Source organism: Cyprinodon tularosa, unplaced genomic scaffold, assembly GCF_016077235.1.
Source record: "Cyprinodon tularosa strain WSP-4 unplaced genomic scaffold, ASM1607723v1 ctg353, whole genome shotgun sequence".
NCBI classification, from domain to species: Eukaryota; Metazoa; Chordata; class Actinopteri; order Cyprinodontiformes; family Cyprinodontidae; genus Cyprinodon; species Cyprinodon tularosa.
In genome coordinates this window covers 76,761-92,241 of record NW_024039067.1, presented here as the reverse complement: position 1 = coordinate 92,241, position 15,481 = coordinate 76,761, and the positions used below count along the sequence as shown (strand labels likewise).

The window sequence follows — 15,481 nt, the reverse complement described above, 5'->3', positions numbered from 1 at the left end:
TAAACTAAATGTTTTGATGATCGTTTCCTCGTTCATTCCAAAAATATTCACACGGAGTGAAAAAATGCGTTCTCTGCGTCTCCTTGCTTCATTTCAATGTCTCCTTCTTGCGACAATAACCGCTGCCATGTGTGCGCAATTACGCATACAGACCATTTGCACCTTCTTTTGAAACGTGTTAAATATAGAGTCAGATACCGTTAGCAAAATTGCTTTCAGGTTTAATAAATCACTTTGCGAGTGCTAAATTAAAATATTTACATGTTCTCCTCCCACAAGACGCACTTTTGCGTGTAAACGCCCCATATTGCATATTCATTGCAGAAAAAGTACTAAATGGATAAGAGGCGCTATTTTGCACATTTTAAAGACCAAATCCTTTTAGCACGCTGTTGATAGATCAGTTTGTACATTTTTTAGCGTGCGCAGTGAAATAGCTCACGTTTTTATACACGCAAACCTTTGATAGATCTGGCCCTTACTGCGTTCCCTGTCTCATCTTAACCGGTCCGGCAGAAGACCGCCATGTTGAGCCTGGTTCTGCCAGAGGTTTCTTTCCAATGGGGAGTTTTTCCTCTCCACTGTCGCTTCATGTGTGCTCATCATGGACAGGTTTTCTTAACCTGTGTTATCCAACTGGACTTCCATCTTCCAGGTTCCTGAGTGAAGCTCTAGTATCAGCTCACCCAGTCCACTGGATCTCCCCTTAAAGCTCTGCATACAATCTCACTAACCAGCAGTCTACAGACTGACCAACTTCATCTATCTCCACTCCACCACCTGTTTCATCCCTGGGGGGGAAACAGCCTTGTTCTTTACTCCTGTCCATGCATATTTATCAAAATTAAGCGCTTGGTTTCCTGCCGAGGTCTGGGAGTAATTGTATCAATAAATTTCTCCTAATTGTCTTTTCTCTTCATGTGAGTTTTTCAGATTGAAATAGCTTCTCCATTATTATTTTACTATTTATTATATTATTTTTTTAGGGTTGTGACACCATATTGGATCATGCAAATCTCTAATTTTCCTTTACAAAGCCTCAGAAGGGCAATATAAAAGTGCAAAAAGTAAACCTGTACGTTTGATAAAGTGTTTTTACAGTGTTTTTGTTCTTGGCATTCTTTTAATTTACCATTGTGATCACCTAGTATAGGTTTGATTGGTTTTTGGTATACGTCTGGTGGGAAAAACTCGTATGCACATATGTACATGTAAATACAGTACATTTATTTGCCGTCCCTTGAATGTATTATTTTACTTTGCTTTATGATACAAAAAGAGCATTTAGAAAAAATAAGGGTGTGTTTACCTCTGAACAATTCTATATCTTCAAAAGAAAATACAGAATAAATCCACATCAGCTGGTGTCTAGCTCCAACTGTTTATAGGCGAGAGGCGAGGCACCCTGGACAGGTCGCCAGTACATCACAGGGCAACACAGAGACAAACAGGACAAACTACCATTCACACACACACACACACACACACACACACACACACACACACACACACACACACACACACACACACACACACACACACACACACACACACACACACACACACACACACACACACACGCACACCTAAGGAGAATTTAGAGAAGCCAATTAACCTAACAGTCATGTTTTTGGACTTTGGATAAGAACTAAGGGGAGAGAGAGATAGATACAGGAAAGAGTGCATGAAGAGGAAAAAAACAAAACAGCAAAAATAAACACAGAAAATATGCAGTACTCCTACAAGTCTGCTTCCATACCTGTATGAGATGAGAGGAGCAGAGAACAGAGAACATAACAGCAAAAAGGAGACTACAGACAACCAAAGTAAGCATAAAAAAACCCTGCATGAGACCCAGGGGCCTGAGGCCCGAAGCCGGACTGCCCCCTAGTGGGGACCCCACAGTGCCAGCAGGCCTTGGCCCAGCAGCCACCAGGACTGAGACAGCAGCCACTGTAGTATCCACAATAATGATCATATTTAATCAACTCTTTGAGAGGAAAAAACTCATTAAAAAAAAAGAAATAAAAAATAAAATACATAAATAGATAAAACCCCATCTTTACAGTAATCAAAATATCATCACAACGTACCACCCCAACACAACATGAAAACAGGTTTAACACAAGTGTCAGAAGGAGCTGCATTAAAGACACCAGACAAATCTAAATTAGCTACTAACTGAGCACATTCATTTTGCAGTAATAAAAAACATGTTTAAAAAAAAAATTATAATAAATTCTTACTTCAACATGATAAATAAATGGAAGCTTAAGGAGGAATTCAAAATTATTTATTGTTTCAGAACATAATGAAAGCTCATATCATGTCAACTCAGTAGGTAACATACAACATAATCAGCATAAAATCAAAGAAAAAGTATAAGATAAAAAAAAACATTCAAATTAACGTATATTACTTTAACTGTCCTAAATACACTTCTTCTTCTGTAAAGTTAGGCAAATTTTATTTTCTGTCCAAAAACAGGCTAATTTTCACCAGCCTCCCAGTAATCATTGCATTAAAAAAGGTAAGAATTACAATAAGGCAACTATTACAGAATAATGTAATTGATTGTACTCATTTTCTATTCAACAGAATTAAATTCAGTTTATCATACAGCCCCAATTCACACCACGTCGTCTCATCTTTATAGAGACGATTCAACCAGATCATACAGTCAGATGGATTCAAAGTTTTCTATCTAAGGAAAACCAGTTGATTAACTCATCCCTCACACCAAGTTTGCATGTGATATTTATTTTCTATGGCTTAAAGGTTGGTTATATGGAGGTGTGTCGCAGTTAGCTTGTCACAGGTATGACGCAAATATTTCTGATTTATGCCCAATATTAAAGCGTGGTCTGCGCTATGTTATTCCACGCCACAATGCACCACCAATCACCAACTAGCTGTGGGTCTAGATACGACCGAGGCAGTGAGGAAGTAGGGGCGAGTTTGTGCAACAACGGAGGGACATGAGGGCCAAAAAGAGTTAGAAAAAAGGTACCTAGCACCTCGCTCTTCTAGCTGGTCTAACTTCACGAGTTGTTTTCCACAATGGCGGTCAGCCATTAAGGTAACAAACAGGAAATCCTCATAGTGTATAGCGGATGTAGATTTGACCAATCAGAGGCCTCCTGTCTGCGGTCACCTACAATTTTGGAGAATGTCTACACCGGAATGTCTGCAGAATGGAGGGGTGCATATCAGCGTAAACTGCGACACACAAGCAGATGACCTGGTTGCTGAGCATAAACCAGCCTTTAACGTGGTACGACACAGAGTCGGTAAGGTTTGGGTGCGCGTGTTCCGCCCATCGTGAACTCCAGACTGGGCTGCTCTCCTGCAGGATACGACAGCTTAAACCTCTGAAGGAGGCAGGTGAAGAAGAGGAACAACTCCATCCTGGCCAGCTGCTCTCCGAGACACACTCGCTTACCTAAAAGTACACCATTCAACATACTGTTATATTTTGCTACAATGATAAAGAAAGATGGTAGTAGCCATTAGGAGGCCTGTATGAACATTTCTATTTCAAAACAGAATCAGGTTCACTTGAGCATAAAAAGAAAAATTTTGAGGATTATCTGCAAAATATATCCTCAAAGTCACAATTTCAAAAATTAAATTAAAAAAGCTAAATTTAAGAATTGTGATTAAAAAGTCACAAAAACATAATTTGCTGATAAAAGTCCAAATATTCAGACTTAAAAATAAAATGTTTAATGTCTTCAAGAAAACAGTGGAGTTACATAAAATATTGCTACCATCTATGCTTCATTGAAGGATTGGTCAACAATCATTACAAATTTAGCATAACCTTTTTACCTGAAAAAGTAGTTGGAGTTTTTTTTTTACATTTTAAATTTAGATTTATGTCAGTGTTTAACTTAGTTAGTACTTTCTACGCAGTTTTTTAATTATAAAAAAAATGGCTTAAAATAAAAACAGTTTTAACTGTAGCTCTTAAGTTTTGTTTTTAGTTTAGTCTTTAGTTTATATATATATATATATTAATTACATTCTATAAATTAGAAATTAGATAGAAAAAGCAAATATCTTATTGTATACTGAAAAAAAGCCTGGCACAAACTGCTTCAGGTGACAATTGCAGCCACACATAATCCTCAAAAATGCTAACCCTAATGTGCTAAAACTTTGACTAAATATAAGCTTCCTTTAACATAGTTATTATACTTTATTTTACATTTTGAGAATTTAACTGTTTTGATTGTTAATTTTTGTTCTGTTAAAAAATCACTTTGTTGCACTATTTCAGGCTTGCTGGTGTTTTCTTTCCAACACCTAAAGTCTCCTTCTCTCTTTTTGTAATTTCTGTATATAAGTAGCTAGAATTAGGAGAGAAAAAAAATCTATCTTTTTTTGTCATTTCAAAAATGATCGGTATACCAGCTTAGGTCTTACCTTGCTCAAAGCCTAATCATATAACATGCTTTTACAATTAAATTTAGCACACAGTAAAATCAAATGTGTTAAATTTCCAGTGTTGGTGTTTTATGTTAATTCAACTATACTTCACTATAGCTCTGGTGAATTTCAATGGTGAAGTCCTCTGGAAATCTTCAATAATTGATGTTGATTGCAGATGTGTCTAGTACAGTGGTCACCAACCTTTTAACAGTTGAGGGCTAATTCAGGGGCACTGAGTCACAGGAAGGGCTACCAATACTGACCTATGAATTTCAAGGGTCAACGTTCACCTAAACTTCATACATTATAAACATATCTTTATCGTTTCTTTAAATTTCTAATTTTCTTTTAGACATTTTCATTTTGAAATCTCTATAAATGCTTAAATGCCATATATGATTAAATGATGAAATGAGCTATAACTGATTAAAAAAAGAGGAGCAACAGAATACAATTAAATTTAAAACGTAGCTCACTGTTGAGTTGTTCTATTTTCAGAAGACTCTAAGGGCACTCCTTGTGGTCCTTGAGGGCCCCTTGGTGCCCGCGGGCACCATGTTGGTGACCCCTGGTCTAGTAGTTCCCATTGATTTTGCTTGTAAAGCAGGGAGAATGGCGCTAGGCTTACCGCACCGTGGCGTCACTGCCGGAAGATGGCAGCAGGGAGAGGCTACTATATTTAGGCAAAAATGGACGCTCCCAGAATCAGTGATCGCAACAAAAATTATTTCACTGATTAACGCTAAATTAATTAAAACACAGCGAATGTATTAGTTTTAGGTATAAATAATGATCCATTAATTATTCCTTGCTGCCTGGACTACGCCTTTAAGAGTCCAACTGAATGCAAGCAAACATGCAAACTTTTAAAAGAACCTGAAAATGAGACTGACCTGTAGAAAAAGGTAGGAAGGCGTCCCTCTTCCTAAATTTACCATCCTGATCCAGAAAGTGTTGAGGATTAAAGGAATGTGGGGTCTCCCATTGCGACTCATCGTGGAGGACAGAGTTCAGTGCAGCCAAAACCATGGTTCCCTAAAAACAAGACAAACAGAAAATAAATGGCTTTCACTCTAACTTGATCTGTGTTCATGAGCACAGATACACACCAGCAGGCCAGCAGACATCTTTTAGCCTGGACAAAACATTTCAAAATGGGTCCCTATCCGTGACATTCATATTTTGTTGACCCAAGTTTATATTGGAGCTCAAAATATTAACTTCAAAAACTTTCTTGAGCATTTTGGGTTTCACAGCAGGATGTTTGTCCCATCGGTCGTTAACCTCCAGCCTGGACCTCTAGGTGCTGCAGTGGATGCACCTCATGCATCCTGACCAAATTAGAAACAACGCAGCCTCTTTCCACAAGCGTGTTTTATAAAAAAAATAAAATAAAAAAAAGAGAAATGTTCTTATTTATTAGGTGCGTTTCCTTATATACAGTGAAGTTCTTTAAAAAATGCATTTAGATTATACAGTAGAAATACTGTGGATAAATTATTATGGTTAATTGGATAAAACTGTGGGTGAATCATATATAATTGATTTAAGCAGGCAGAGTTAATGCTGCTGCAGTTAAAAAATCACCAAACAACCCAAAATAAATAAATCTGTTAGGACCGGTTTATAGTTTTGGATCAGGGCCTGCTCAGTAATAATCATGAGAAATGCAAATAATTTACTACCTCATAAACACTTTATATCAATACCATATCTATAATTTTCCCAACCAATATTAGACAGACCAACAAATAGCGATAGAAGATTTCTTCATGCAGGTGACAGCACTGCAAAAATTATGTTTAAATAAGTTAAAATGTCTTAAATTAAGTGTATTTACCAATGCAATGAGGACCTTTACTCTTAAAATAAGGTAATTAGATAACATACACTTGAAACAAGACAATTAAATTGTTTTTTTCTTATTTTAAATGTAAATTGTCTTTTTCCACTGGCAAAGTGTCTGCCTTACCTTCTCAATTCAAGAAAAAATGACTTATCTAGATTTTGATCTTTTCCAGTGAGAGTGCATCTTCTGCACTGATGCTAATATTGGTAACAACCTGCGCCAACTGCTAAAACCCCCTGGGAATAGTTTCCTCTTTTCCAGTTGTTCTGACTATGTTATTGAACATTATAGTTTTTCCATCCATCCATCCATCCATCCATCCATCCATCCATCCATCCATCCATCCATCCATCCATCCATCCATCCATCCATCCATCCATCCATCCGTTTTCTCCTGCGTAGTCTTGTCAGGGTCCCGGTGGGACGGGTGCCTATCTCGGGCAGTCAGTGGGCGAGAGGTGGGGTACACCCTGGACAGGTCGCCAGTCTGTTGCAGCACATTTTTATCTGAATGCTCAAAATCGAACAGACGGAAAAGTGGGGCAGAGAATTTTTTTCTCTTTTGATGGAAAGCGACAGCCTCACCTCACTGGAGGAGAAAATGCCCCTTTTTTATTTCTGTGTTGTTTAATTTTGTATTTGTTGTGATGAAATCAAATCCTTGACTGACAGAGTGGTCTGTAAACACACTTAAAATAAAACTGCCTCTCTCTGGTTCTGGTTCGGTTGTTTAAAATAAAAAAAAACAAATAAAGGTTCTCTGGCTTGTATCTCTGCTTCTTTTTCTGTCTGCTTCTGTCTCCTTGAACCGCAATCTGCCTCAGCAGATTGCCGCTCACACTGAGCCTGGTTCTTTCTTCCTGTTAAAAGGGAGTTTTTACTCTCCACTGTCGCTACAAGCATGCTTAGTGTGAGGGATTTCTGAAGAGTCAATGAGTCGATGCAATCAGCTGGTTTTCCTTAGATAGAAAACTTTAACCAATCCGACTGGATGATCTGATTGAATTGTCTCTGTAAAATGCCTTGAGATGACATGTGTTGTGAATTGGTGCTATAGAAACAAACTGAATTGAAATGAATTGAGTTAAAATAGTTTGGATTGGGCCTTTTTTTTTTTGTCTGAAATTTAAGTAGATACATTTCTGCTGCACGGTGGTACTGGGGAAAAAAGCTGCAGCTGGAAAGAGTTTGCATACAGTAGCAGCCATTTAAAATTTCCCTCTTTCTTTGATGGGCCCTTGGCTGGTCCTCTAAGATTCATTTTTTAAGCACCAATCTTTGTACTAAAATATTCTGTCATGATTTGTGGACATTAAAGGAATAGTACACCCAAAACATGATTAGCCTTCATTTTCTACTCACCCCCATGCTGAACAACACTCTGGAGTACTTTTTTGATATCTCAAATGCATGGAGATCTGGGAGGCTTCTTGCTGTCTGCTGACATTCAAATAATGGAGGTCTATGGTGACCGAGACAGAAAGGTCCATAAAAGTCCACCAAAAACATGTCAATACGGAAACCGCAGCAGACCAAACCAGATGAAAGTGCGCATTCAGCTCGGCAAAGAACTCATGCTCTTCCTCAACACTGAAGTCCTCAGACATTCTTCTTTCATTGTTTCTTTCTTTGCACAGGTAAACAGCACATTTCTTCTTCTACGCTTGCATTATCGGCAGAGCAGACGCTGAATGCGCACTTTCATCTGGTTTGGTCTGCCGCGGTTTCCGTAGACTCGTGAACGCGCTTTTAGAAAATCCTATACACTACTGTTTATGCTCTAAAAGCATTCTAAATGACTTCGATTCGAGTAAATTATGGACGCTACCCACTCAGGACACTTGGAATACATTGGACGAGCAGTATGGAGGAATATTGACACGTTTTTTGTGGACTTTTATGGACCTTTCTGCCTTGGGCGCCATAAACTTCCTTTATTTGCATGTCAGCAGACAGCAAGAAGCCTCCCAGATCTCCATGCATTTGAGATATCAAAAAAGTACTCCAGAGTGTTGTTCAGCATGGGGGTGAGTAGAAAATGAAGACTAATCATGTTTTGGGTGTACTATTCCTTTAAGAGCCAAAGAGAAGCGCCACCTGCTGGTCAGACCCTGTAGTTCAGTTAAAGGGTGGAGTCAGAGTATAAAAATATTCACATCCAGAAGAAAGGAGGGTTCAATCCAGTGGCTGGAAGTTGGCTGCCATTCGGCTGGCATTTAACTGGGAATGGTGATTTTGAATGGCTGCTACTGTATCATTAATAACAGCGACCTGAGTGAAGTTGCCCCCCCCACCTTCTTCAAATCAGACAAAATTAGTGTCAAACGTTTGTGCTACGTTTGTGCTGGTTTGTGCAGCAAAAATTGACGTTGGTTGACCTTTTGACCTTTACATTTTCATTAATATCTTCTCAGCCAAAGCAGCACAAACGACAAATTTTGCTGCACAAACCAGCACCAACGGAGCTGAGTTAATTGGCACCCATTTCGTCTGATTTGAAGAAGGTGTGGGGGGGTCTGGTTGACCTTTGATGACCTCTACAAATATTTCTTTATATCTTTAAAATGATAGCGGCATAAAACAAAAATTTTTGCTGCACAAACCAGCGCAAATGTAGCACAAACGTTTGGCTGGTTGACCTTTTGACCTTTACATTTTCATTAATATCTTCTCAGCCAAAGCAGCACAAATTTTTGCTGCACAAACCAGCACATCCAGAGTATGAAATGATATCTGTGTACCTTTGGAATAGTGTATTTATCCAGGACGGTGTCTTTGTTTGCTGTTCGGGGCACATTGAGGGGAATGATGTTGCCCATCCTCTGTATCTCATGGATGACTGCGTTGGTGTAGGGCAGGTTATCTCTATCAGACATAGAGGGCTGCCTGGATGGACCAATCACAGCGTCTATCTCAGCCTGGACACGTTCTGCACACAGAGAGAACATCACAAGCTGCTCCAGTGGTTCATTGAAATGCCCAATGAATACCATCTGAACCAAAGCAGGACTGACAGGTTGGTGAGTGGTGTTAGCTAGATGCTTTTAGAGACACAGTTCGACTTCTAACACACCTTGTATGTCAGGATAGTAGATCATGTAAAGGAGACCCCAGTGTAAAGTGGTTGTGGTGGTTTCAGTTCCAGCACCAAACAGGTCCATGATGCAAAAACACAAATTCGTATAATCAAAACCTGAATCTGTGTCTTCTTGCTGTAAAACAGGAGCCAAATGAGGAAACTAGAGTCAGATGAGAACATTTGTTTGCATGTATTAGAAGAGCATCAGCACAGTAGAATAAAGTAAACCTCTCACCCCTCCCATCTCTATGAGGAAGGAATCAATATAGTCTCTAGGTGATGATGGGTCAAGGTTCTCTTTGTGTTCTCTAATCTTGATTTGTATAAAATCAATTAACTCCTTTGTGATAGAGAATAACTTCTGATGGGCCCCAGGCAGCCGCTTCATCAGCCAAGGCATTATGTTATAAATCTACAAGGAAAGAAAACACCAGATCAATTAAAACAGAGATCCATTTTGTTGTTTATATCAGAGGTCCATTGATTTATTTTGTCTGATTACATTTGAATTCGTTAATTCAAAAGGATACCCAAGTATAAGTCCAGATCTCCTTTAGAGAGATCAAATAGTTAATTGGTAAGCATAGTCTGTTGGCTGAGAAGCCCATGATAAACGTTTTGGAGAGATCTTTAGTGTAATGAGAAGGTCGACTCTTCTTGTGGATATGTCTGTTTAAAGTTCAGTGGGAAGCACTTTGGGCGAGGTCTGTCACAAAAAAAAAAAAATAATGTCCAGCATTCAATAAACCTCCAAGGAGCTTCTTAGAACTGAAAGTACAGGGCTGCGATCTGATCTGAACTGGGAGGAACTGTACTCCCGATTTGCCATTTTTTGTCATAAAAATATTATATTCAGATCACTTTTAACAGCTTTTTACAAGTTTAAATTCATTCAAACCAAAGTCGTTGATACGTTGTTTTCTGTTGTGCAAAAAGCAATGTGTTCTGGGCCTTACTGATTGTTTATGTCCTGTCTGTTTATTGCGCAACAGACAATACAATAAACAAAACAATAAACATATTTTTTAAAGCAGTCATAACCTGTTATTTTATTTATACAATCCTGTACCGGGCAGCCTTTTAAAGTTGCTTTTTGTATCTCTGCTTCTGTCTCCTTGAACCCTAGTCGGCCTCAGCAGATGGCTGCTTACACTGAGCCTGGTTCTGCTGGAGGTTTCTTCCTGTTAAAAGGGAGTTTTTCCTCTCCACTGTCGCTACAAGCATGCCTAGTGTGAGGGATTGCCTTCCAGTCAATGAGTCGATGCAATCATCTGTTTTTCCTTAGATAGAAAACTTTGAATGGTGAACTGTAAAGTTCCTTTAGATGACGTATTTTGGAAATTGGCGCTATAGAAATAAACTGAATGGAACTGAAGTAAGGTGTTCCTTCCTGTTCTGTCTTGGTCCGGACAACTTCCTTCCTCCATGAGGTCAACCAGAGCTGCTTCTCTGTGGTTTAACTCCTGGGGTTTGGCTCATCACAGGCAATTTTCCATGGATGAGGCAGCAGTGGTGATTCAGAAGCGGTCTGGGAGAATGCTGGGCGCACTTCACCCATCACTTAAGTCCCTTCCCCGAAAAAAGTTAAAAACTTAAAGTTTTTTTCATAGAAAAAAAATCTGAATTCTGAATATATATGTTGTGTTTTTTTTATATTTTTTAGAACTATGTAATAATCAAAAACATTGTTTTTATTCAGTTGAAACCAGTTCATTGTATCTAACAGGCTACTACAGGTGTGAAAAAGAACTTTTCTTGAAAGAATACCTTCAGAAAAACAAGAAGCTTGTAAAAAAAAAGTGATACAAATGTTGTATTAAAATAGACCATAAGTGGAATTAAAGATGAGCTTTTAAGAGAACTCACCTGCACTGCCATGCTTCCCTGTAAACGAACAGTCTCATTGATTCTTTGGAGAATCACCTGCTGCTGCATGTCACTGTACTCAAATCTGTTCCCAAAGACCAAACAGCAGATAATGTTGGACACAGCATTGTTCACAAGTGTCTGGGAATTGAAGGGCTGGCCTGCAACAGAGAGAAAACTTCTACTAAGCTTATAAACATTTATTAAAAAAAAGCAAACAAAATAAATAAATGCAAATGGATTTATGATAATTTATTCTGCATTATCAAACCAATGTGACAGCTATGCTTGGTGCCTGTTATTGGAAACCCTCTGAATGTTTTTTGGTTTATCAGATTTCTTTTCATGATCTGAGCTTCCTATGCAGTTACTAGTTATACTGATTTATATTCTAATCTTGCTCACTCCTCACAGATCACCCTCCCTTCTGTTGCTTGGTTTCGTTAGTCTGTTACCAGATCTGTGCACCCTGGCCAAACTATTTCTTTGACGTTTTGCCTCCTACACTGCAGAACCATCAAAAATAATTTGTCATATAATTTAAATGTTAGTTTATATAGATAAACTATATTACACACATTCTTCTCCATACAGGAGGATATATTTCAAGTATTTATTAAATTTGATTTGAAGTATTGAGCCAGATAACTCTATATATATTGAGGTTATCTTTTTACAAATGAACAGAAACAAAAACTTCAAATATATCTCTTTAGGTAATAAATTGATGGGAAAATCAAGTATTCCTTATCTTTTCTAATTGAATAAGTTGAACCCATATTTGAACATTGGTTTATTTATTAAATGAATCCTACAACTACTTGGGTTTCACTATATGTGCTTTTTATCTTATGCAACACAGTTACAAGTTATAGAAGAAACAGATTTCCAAATGATTATAAAAATATTAATGCAGTTCTTTGCCTTTATGTTCAGCGAAAGCCTCTGTGAGGTACTGGCACTCTTGTTGGATGGATCTCTCCATGGTTTTCTTGCCCAGGCCAAAGTTTCGGAGTGTTTGAAGAGCAAATCTCCTTTGTGTCTTCCATAAATGACCACTGGAACCTACAAGACCTGAAAACAAAAACAGTGTTGCATAGAAGGTGAATGAAGGACTTGTTGTATTAAGGAACATCTTTATACCTTTTTTTGTGTGAAGATATATAATGACTTTTTATCAAAACCTGCCAGATTAGGCATATGTTTCCAAAAATAGCACCTTTCTTTCCAATTAAGTCTTCAAAGATTGGGATGCCGGGGCGATCTACAAAGTTCTCTCCTTGCTGGACCAAAGCCTCCCTTGTGAACTTGTAGCCACTAATGATGACAATTCTTTCACCAAAGAGGCAAATGCTGAAAACATCCCCGTACTTTTCTGCAAACTGAGCATAAAGAATGGGTGAATCATTCAACACAAAGAAGAAAAAAAATCTCAAGAGACTGAGGACACTTTTGTTTCCTGCTCCCGGGCAGCATTCCATCCAACATAATGAGGAGTAGAGTTCCCATGTGTGCTGTTACTATCCTGTGAAAAGTTCAAGTTCACTTCCTGCACATTCTTTTCAAACTAAACTTTGCTTTAAACTGTTGTGTGCTTGGAAAAATATAAATTGAAGTGTTAAAAATCTAAAGAAAACTTGACAGGTTAAAAACTTACACTACTACTACTCACCAATTTAACATGTTTAGCTCTAAAACATTTAAATGCACCACTCCAATGTCTAAGAGAAAAATATTTTATGAAAAATTTTTAAAGTGTTACCACTGTACAGAAGCCTGCCATATGATAGAAACATTTACACTGTGCGCATACAATTATTATTATCATTTTCCTAATCCCTGACTGATCCTTTTTAATCTAGCATGTATTATAGTATAGATTAAATTCATCATCCAGCTGCTGCTCTGCAGAATTCTCTCCCCAGGAGCTGAATCATGCCATCTAGCGTAAAATCACGCAGCTTATTCAAATCACGCGAGAATGTGTACAAAACAACAAAGATGGCGCCGGCAACGCTTGTAGGTCGTTTTCAACGAATGTCGGTGATTTTAAAGTAATTTTGAGTGATAAATATTTTTTTTTTGCGATCATTGCACTTGCCCAGCAGGCAAATGCAATGAAATTTGTACTCTCCCGACAATAAAGACTACTTGCCCCGGAAGATCGGGCGATGGTTAACATCGAGCCCTGTATATACAGTACATAAATTGATCATTTGATACGTTTTTATTAAAATAGCTATTTTATCTTTGATTTCACTGAAGACTCTTAGATGGCTTGCAGAGACACAATTTCCTCTTTACCCCATATAATACAGAATCTAGTTCTGAAAAAGAGCATCAATTCTGTACTTATCATCTTTAATGTTAGTATATTTATGTGTTTAATAACCACAAAACATTTTTTATTTATTTTTTCCAATATTGCACTTAAATATCACTGCTGCCACCATCTGTATTAGAGGGGAAAAAATGGTAGGGGTGGCCAACGATTGGCAAAGGGTGGCCATGGCCCCCCATCTAGCTCCGCCCCTGGCTAATCCGTAACCTCTGCTTAAACCGAAGCCAAGAGTAACGAGTAACGTTTGTTTTAAAATGTAAGGAAAGAACAGACACTTGTGTGAAAATGTAATGAGTAGAAGTCAGAAGAAGGAAAAAAAAGTAAGTAATGGAGTGACGTATAAATACCTAAAAAGTGTAATTAAGTACAGCAACGAGGTATTTGTACTTAGTAACTTGACACCTCTGTTTATTTATCAGTGACAGTCTCATTTCCATGAACTACCTCAGTAAACTGCAGGTACATCCGGGAGGGATCGATGCGGTGGAGATCTCCGATGAACGGCAGCGACCAGGGTCCGGGGGGGAAGTTTCTGGGCACCCTGTTCTTAAAAACATTCGCCGCCAGCAGAAAAACAACCACAAACAGGAGGAGAGCCCTGCTGTCAACCCAATCCAAGCCGAGAACCCGGGAGAGACACTCCATCTTCTGACTAAACTGAAGCTGATTACCATGGATTTACTCTTTAAACATGTAAACACGCAGTAAAAAAAAAAACCCGAAGCACGACGTAGTACTAGTGCTGTCTTTCAAAATAAAAGCTGCAAACTCTATTAATAAAAAAAAAAATCATCTAACTTCTAAAAATTCTTAAAATAATAACAATAACATATTGACGTCATCTATTACATTAAATTAATCAGATTTTCTTTTAATTTATTACAGGGGCAATTTTCAATCCTAATTTATACTGTGACGTCATGATCATACGATCGGTTGTGTTGCAACGATTTATCATAAAATAATAAAAGATACGCAAGTAGAGCGCCAATGCAATTATTAACACATCCTACACTTTGAACTTTACCAAGCGCAAACTTAAAATGACAGATTTCCTCCATAAATGGGCAATAATCACTGACTTTAACCCAAGAAGCAGAGTTCACATGGACTGAATGCTTCAGCAACAGGCAGAGAGAAAAAGAGCAAAGTACAAACATTTAAAACAAGTGAATCTTTGTCATATGGAAGATAATTAGGGCCACTGAAAAAAAAAAAAACAACAAAAAAAGTTAACTGATTTTTAAATATTATTTCAGTTTTATATAGGGAAAAAGTCAGAATCCTGACTTTAATCTCAGAATTCATAATTTTTTTTCCTCAGAATTCTGACTTTAATCTGATAAACTTTTGGGTCTTAATGTAGATGGGCATTGTGAAGGCAGAGATGTGGAGCACTCAGCTTCTCTGACAAAGATGTCAGTTGTTTGGGAGGGCCAGTAAACAAATGATGGAATTAGGTCAGGAATTCCCAAACTTTACCATGCCAAGGCCCCCCTACACCAGTACATTGTCAGCTGAGGCCCCCCCTCATATGAAACATGCGTAAACACTCATGTGTAAGCTACAGCGACAGAATAAAAAAATTAGTGAACAAACCACCTAAATAAAACCACATTTATTTTGTAAAGATGAAGTCACAATTATATTTTATTAAACTTTAATTCATTAATTTAATTTAATGAATAAAATATAACAATAACATAGGCCCACCACTTTAATAACCTTTTTTTAAACCATGAACCTCTTTATACGTTGCAAAAACAGAAAGATTTGTGAGCAAAATAAAAGTTTGTCCCAAATTAAACATGCATGCATTTTTTATAATGCAGGCCTAACAACAAATGTAGGCTACATGAGAGATACATAGACATACCATGCTAATGGGAGCAGTGGGCCTGATGGCTTCTAC

At 37.9% G+C, this 15,481-nt stretch overlaps 1 protein-coding gene across 1 annotated transcript; it reads right to left on the bottom strand.

The window, feature by feature from the left end:
• Window positions 1-2,945: 2,945 nt before the first annotated feature.
• On the bottom strand, window positions 2,946-14,309 carry LOC119790034 (cytochrome P450 2J1-like). Its single transcript, XM_038295335.1, has 9 exons — window positions 14,014-14,309; window positions 12,448-12,610; window positions 12,153-12,302; window positions 11,229-11,389; window positions 9,598-9,774; window positions 9,357-9,495; window positions 9,025-9,212; window positions 5,328-5,469; window positions 2,946-3,442 (listed from the first exon to the last, which is right to left on the bottom strand). Exons 1-9 carry the CDS (start codon window positions 14,212-14,214, stop codon window positions 3,267-3,269), a joined length of 1,497 nt encoding a protein of 498 aa, XP_038151263.1. The 5' UTR covers window positions 14,215-14,309; the 3' UTR covers window positions 2,946-3,266.
• Between the last annotated feature and the right edge of the window lie 1,172 nt (window positions 14,310-15,481).

What these genes read in the sequence shown, in the direction of transcription:
- LOC119790034 (XM_038295335.1), bottom strand. Translation starts at nt 14,214, where the DNA reads ATGGAGTGTCTCTCCCGGGTTCTCGGCTTGGATTGGGTTGACAGCAGG. An exon ending in TCCTCATAGAGATGGGAGGG is followed by an intron (nt 9,496 to 9,597) that starts GTGAGAGGTTTA and finishes CCTGTTTTACAG; the next exon opens with CAAGAAGACACAGATTCAGG. An exon ending in CTTCCTACCTTTTTCTACAG is followed by an intron (nt 3,443 to 5,327) that starts GTCAGTCTCATT and finishes GTGTACTTTTAG; the next exon opens with GTAAGCGAGTGTGTCTCGGA.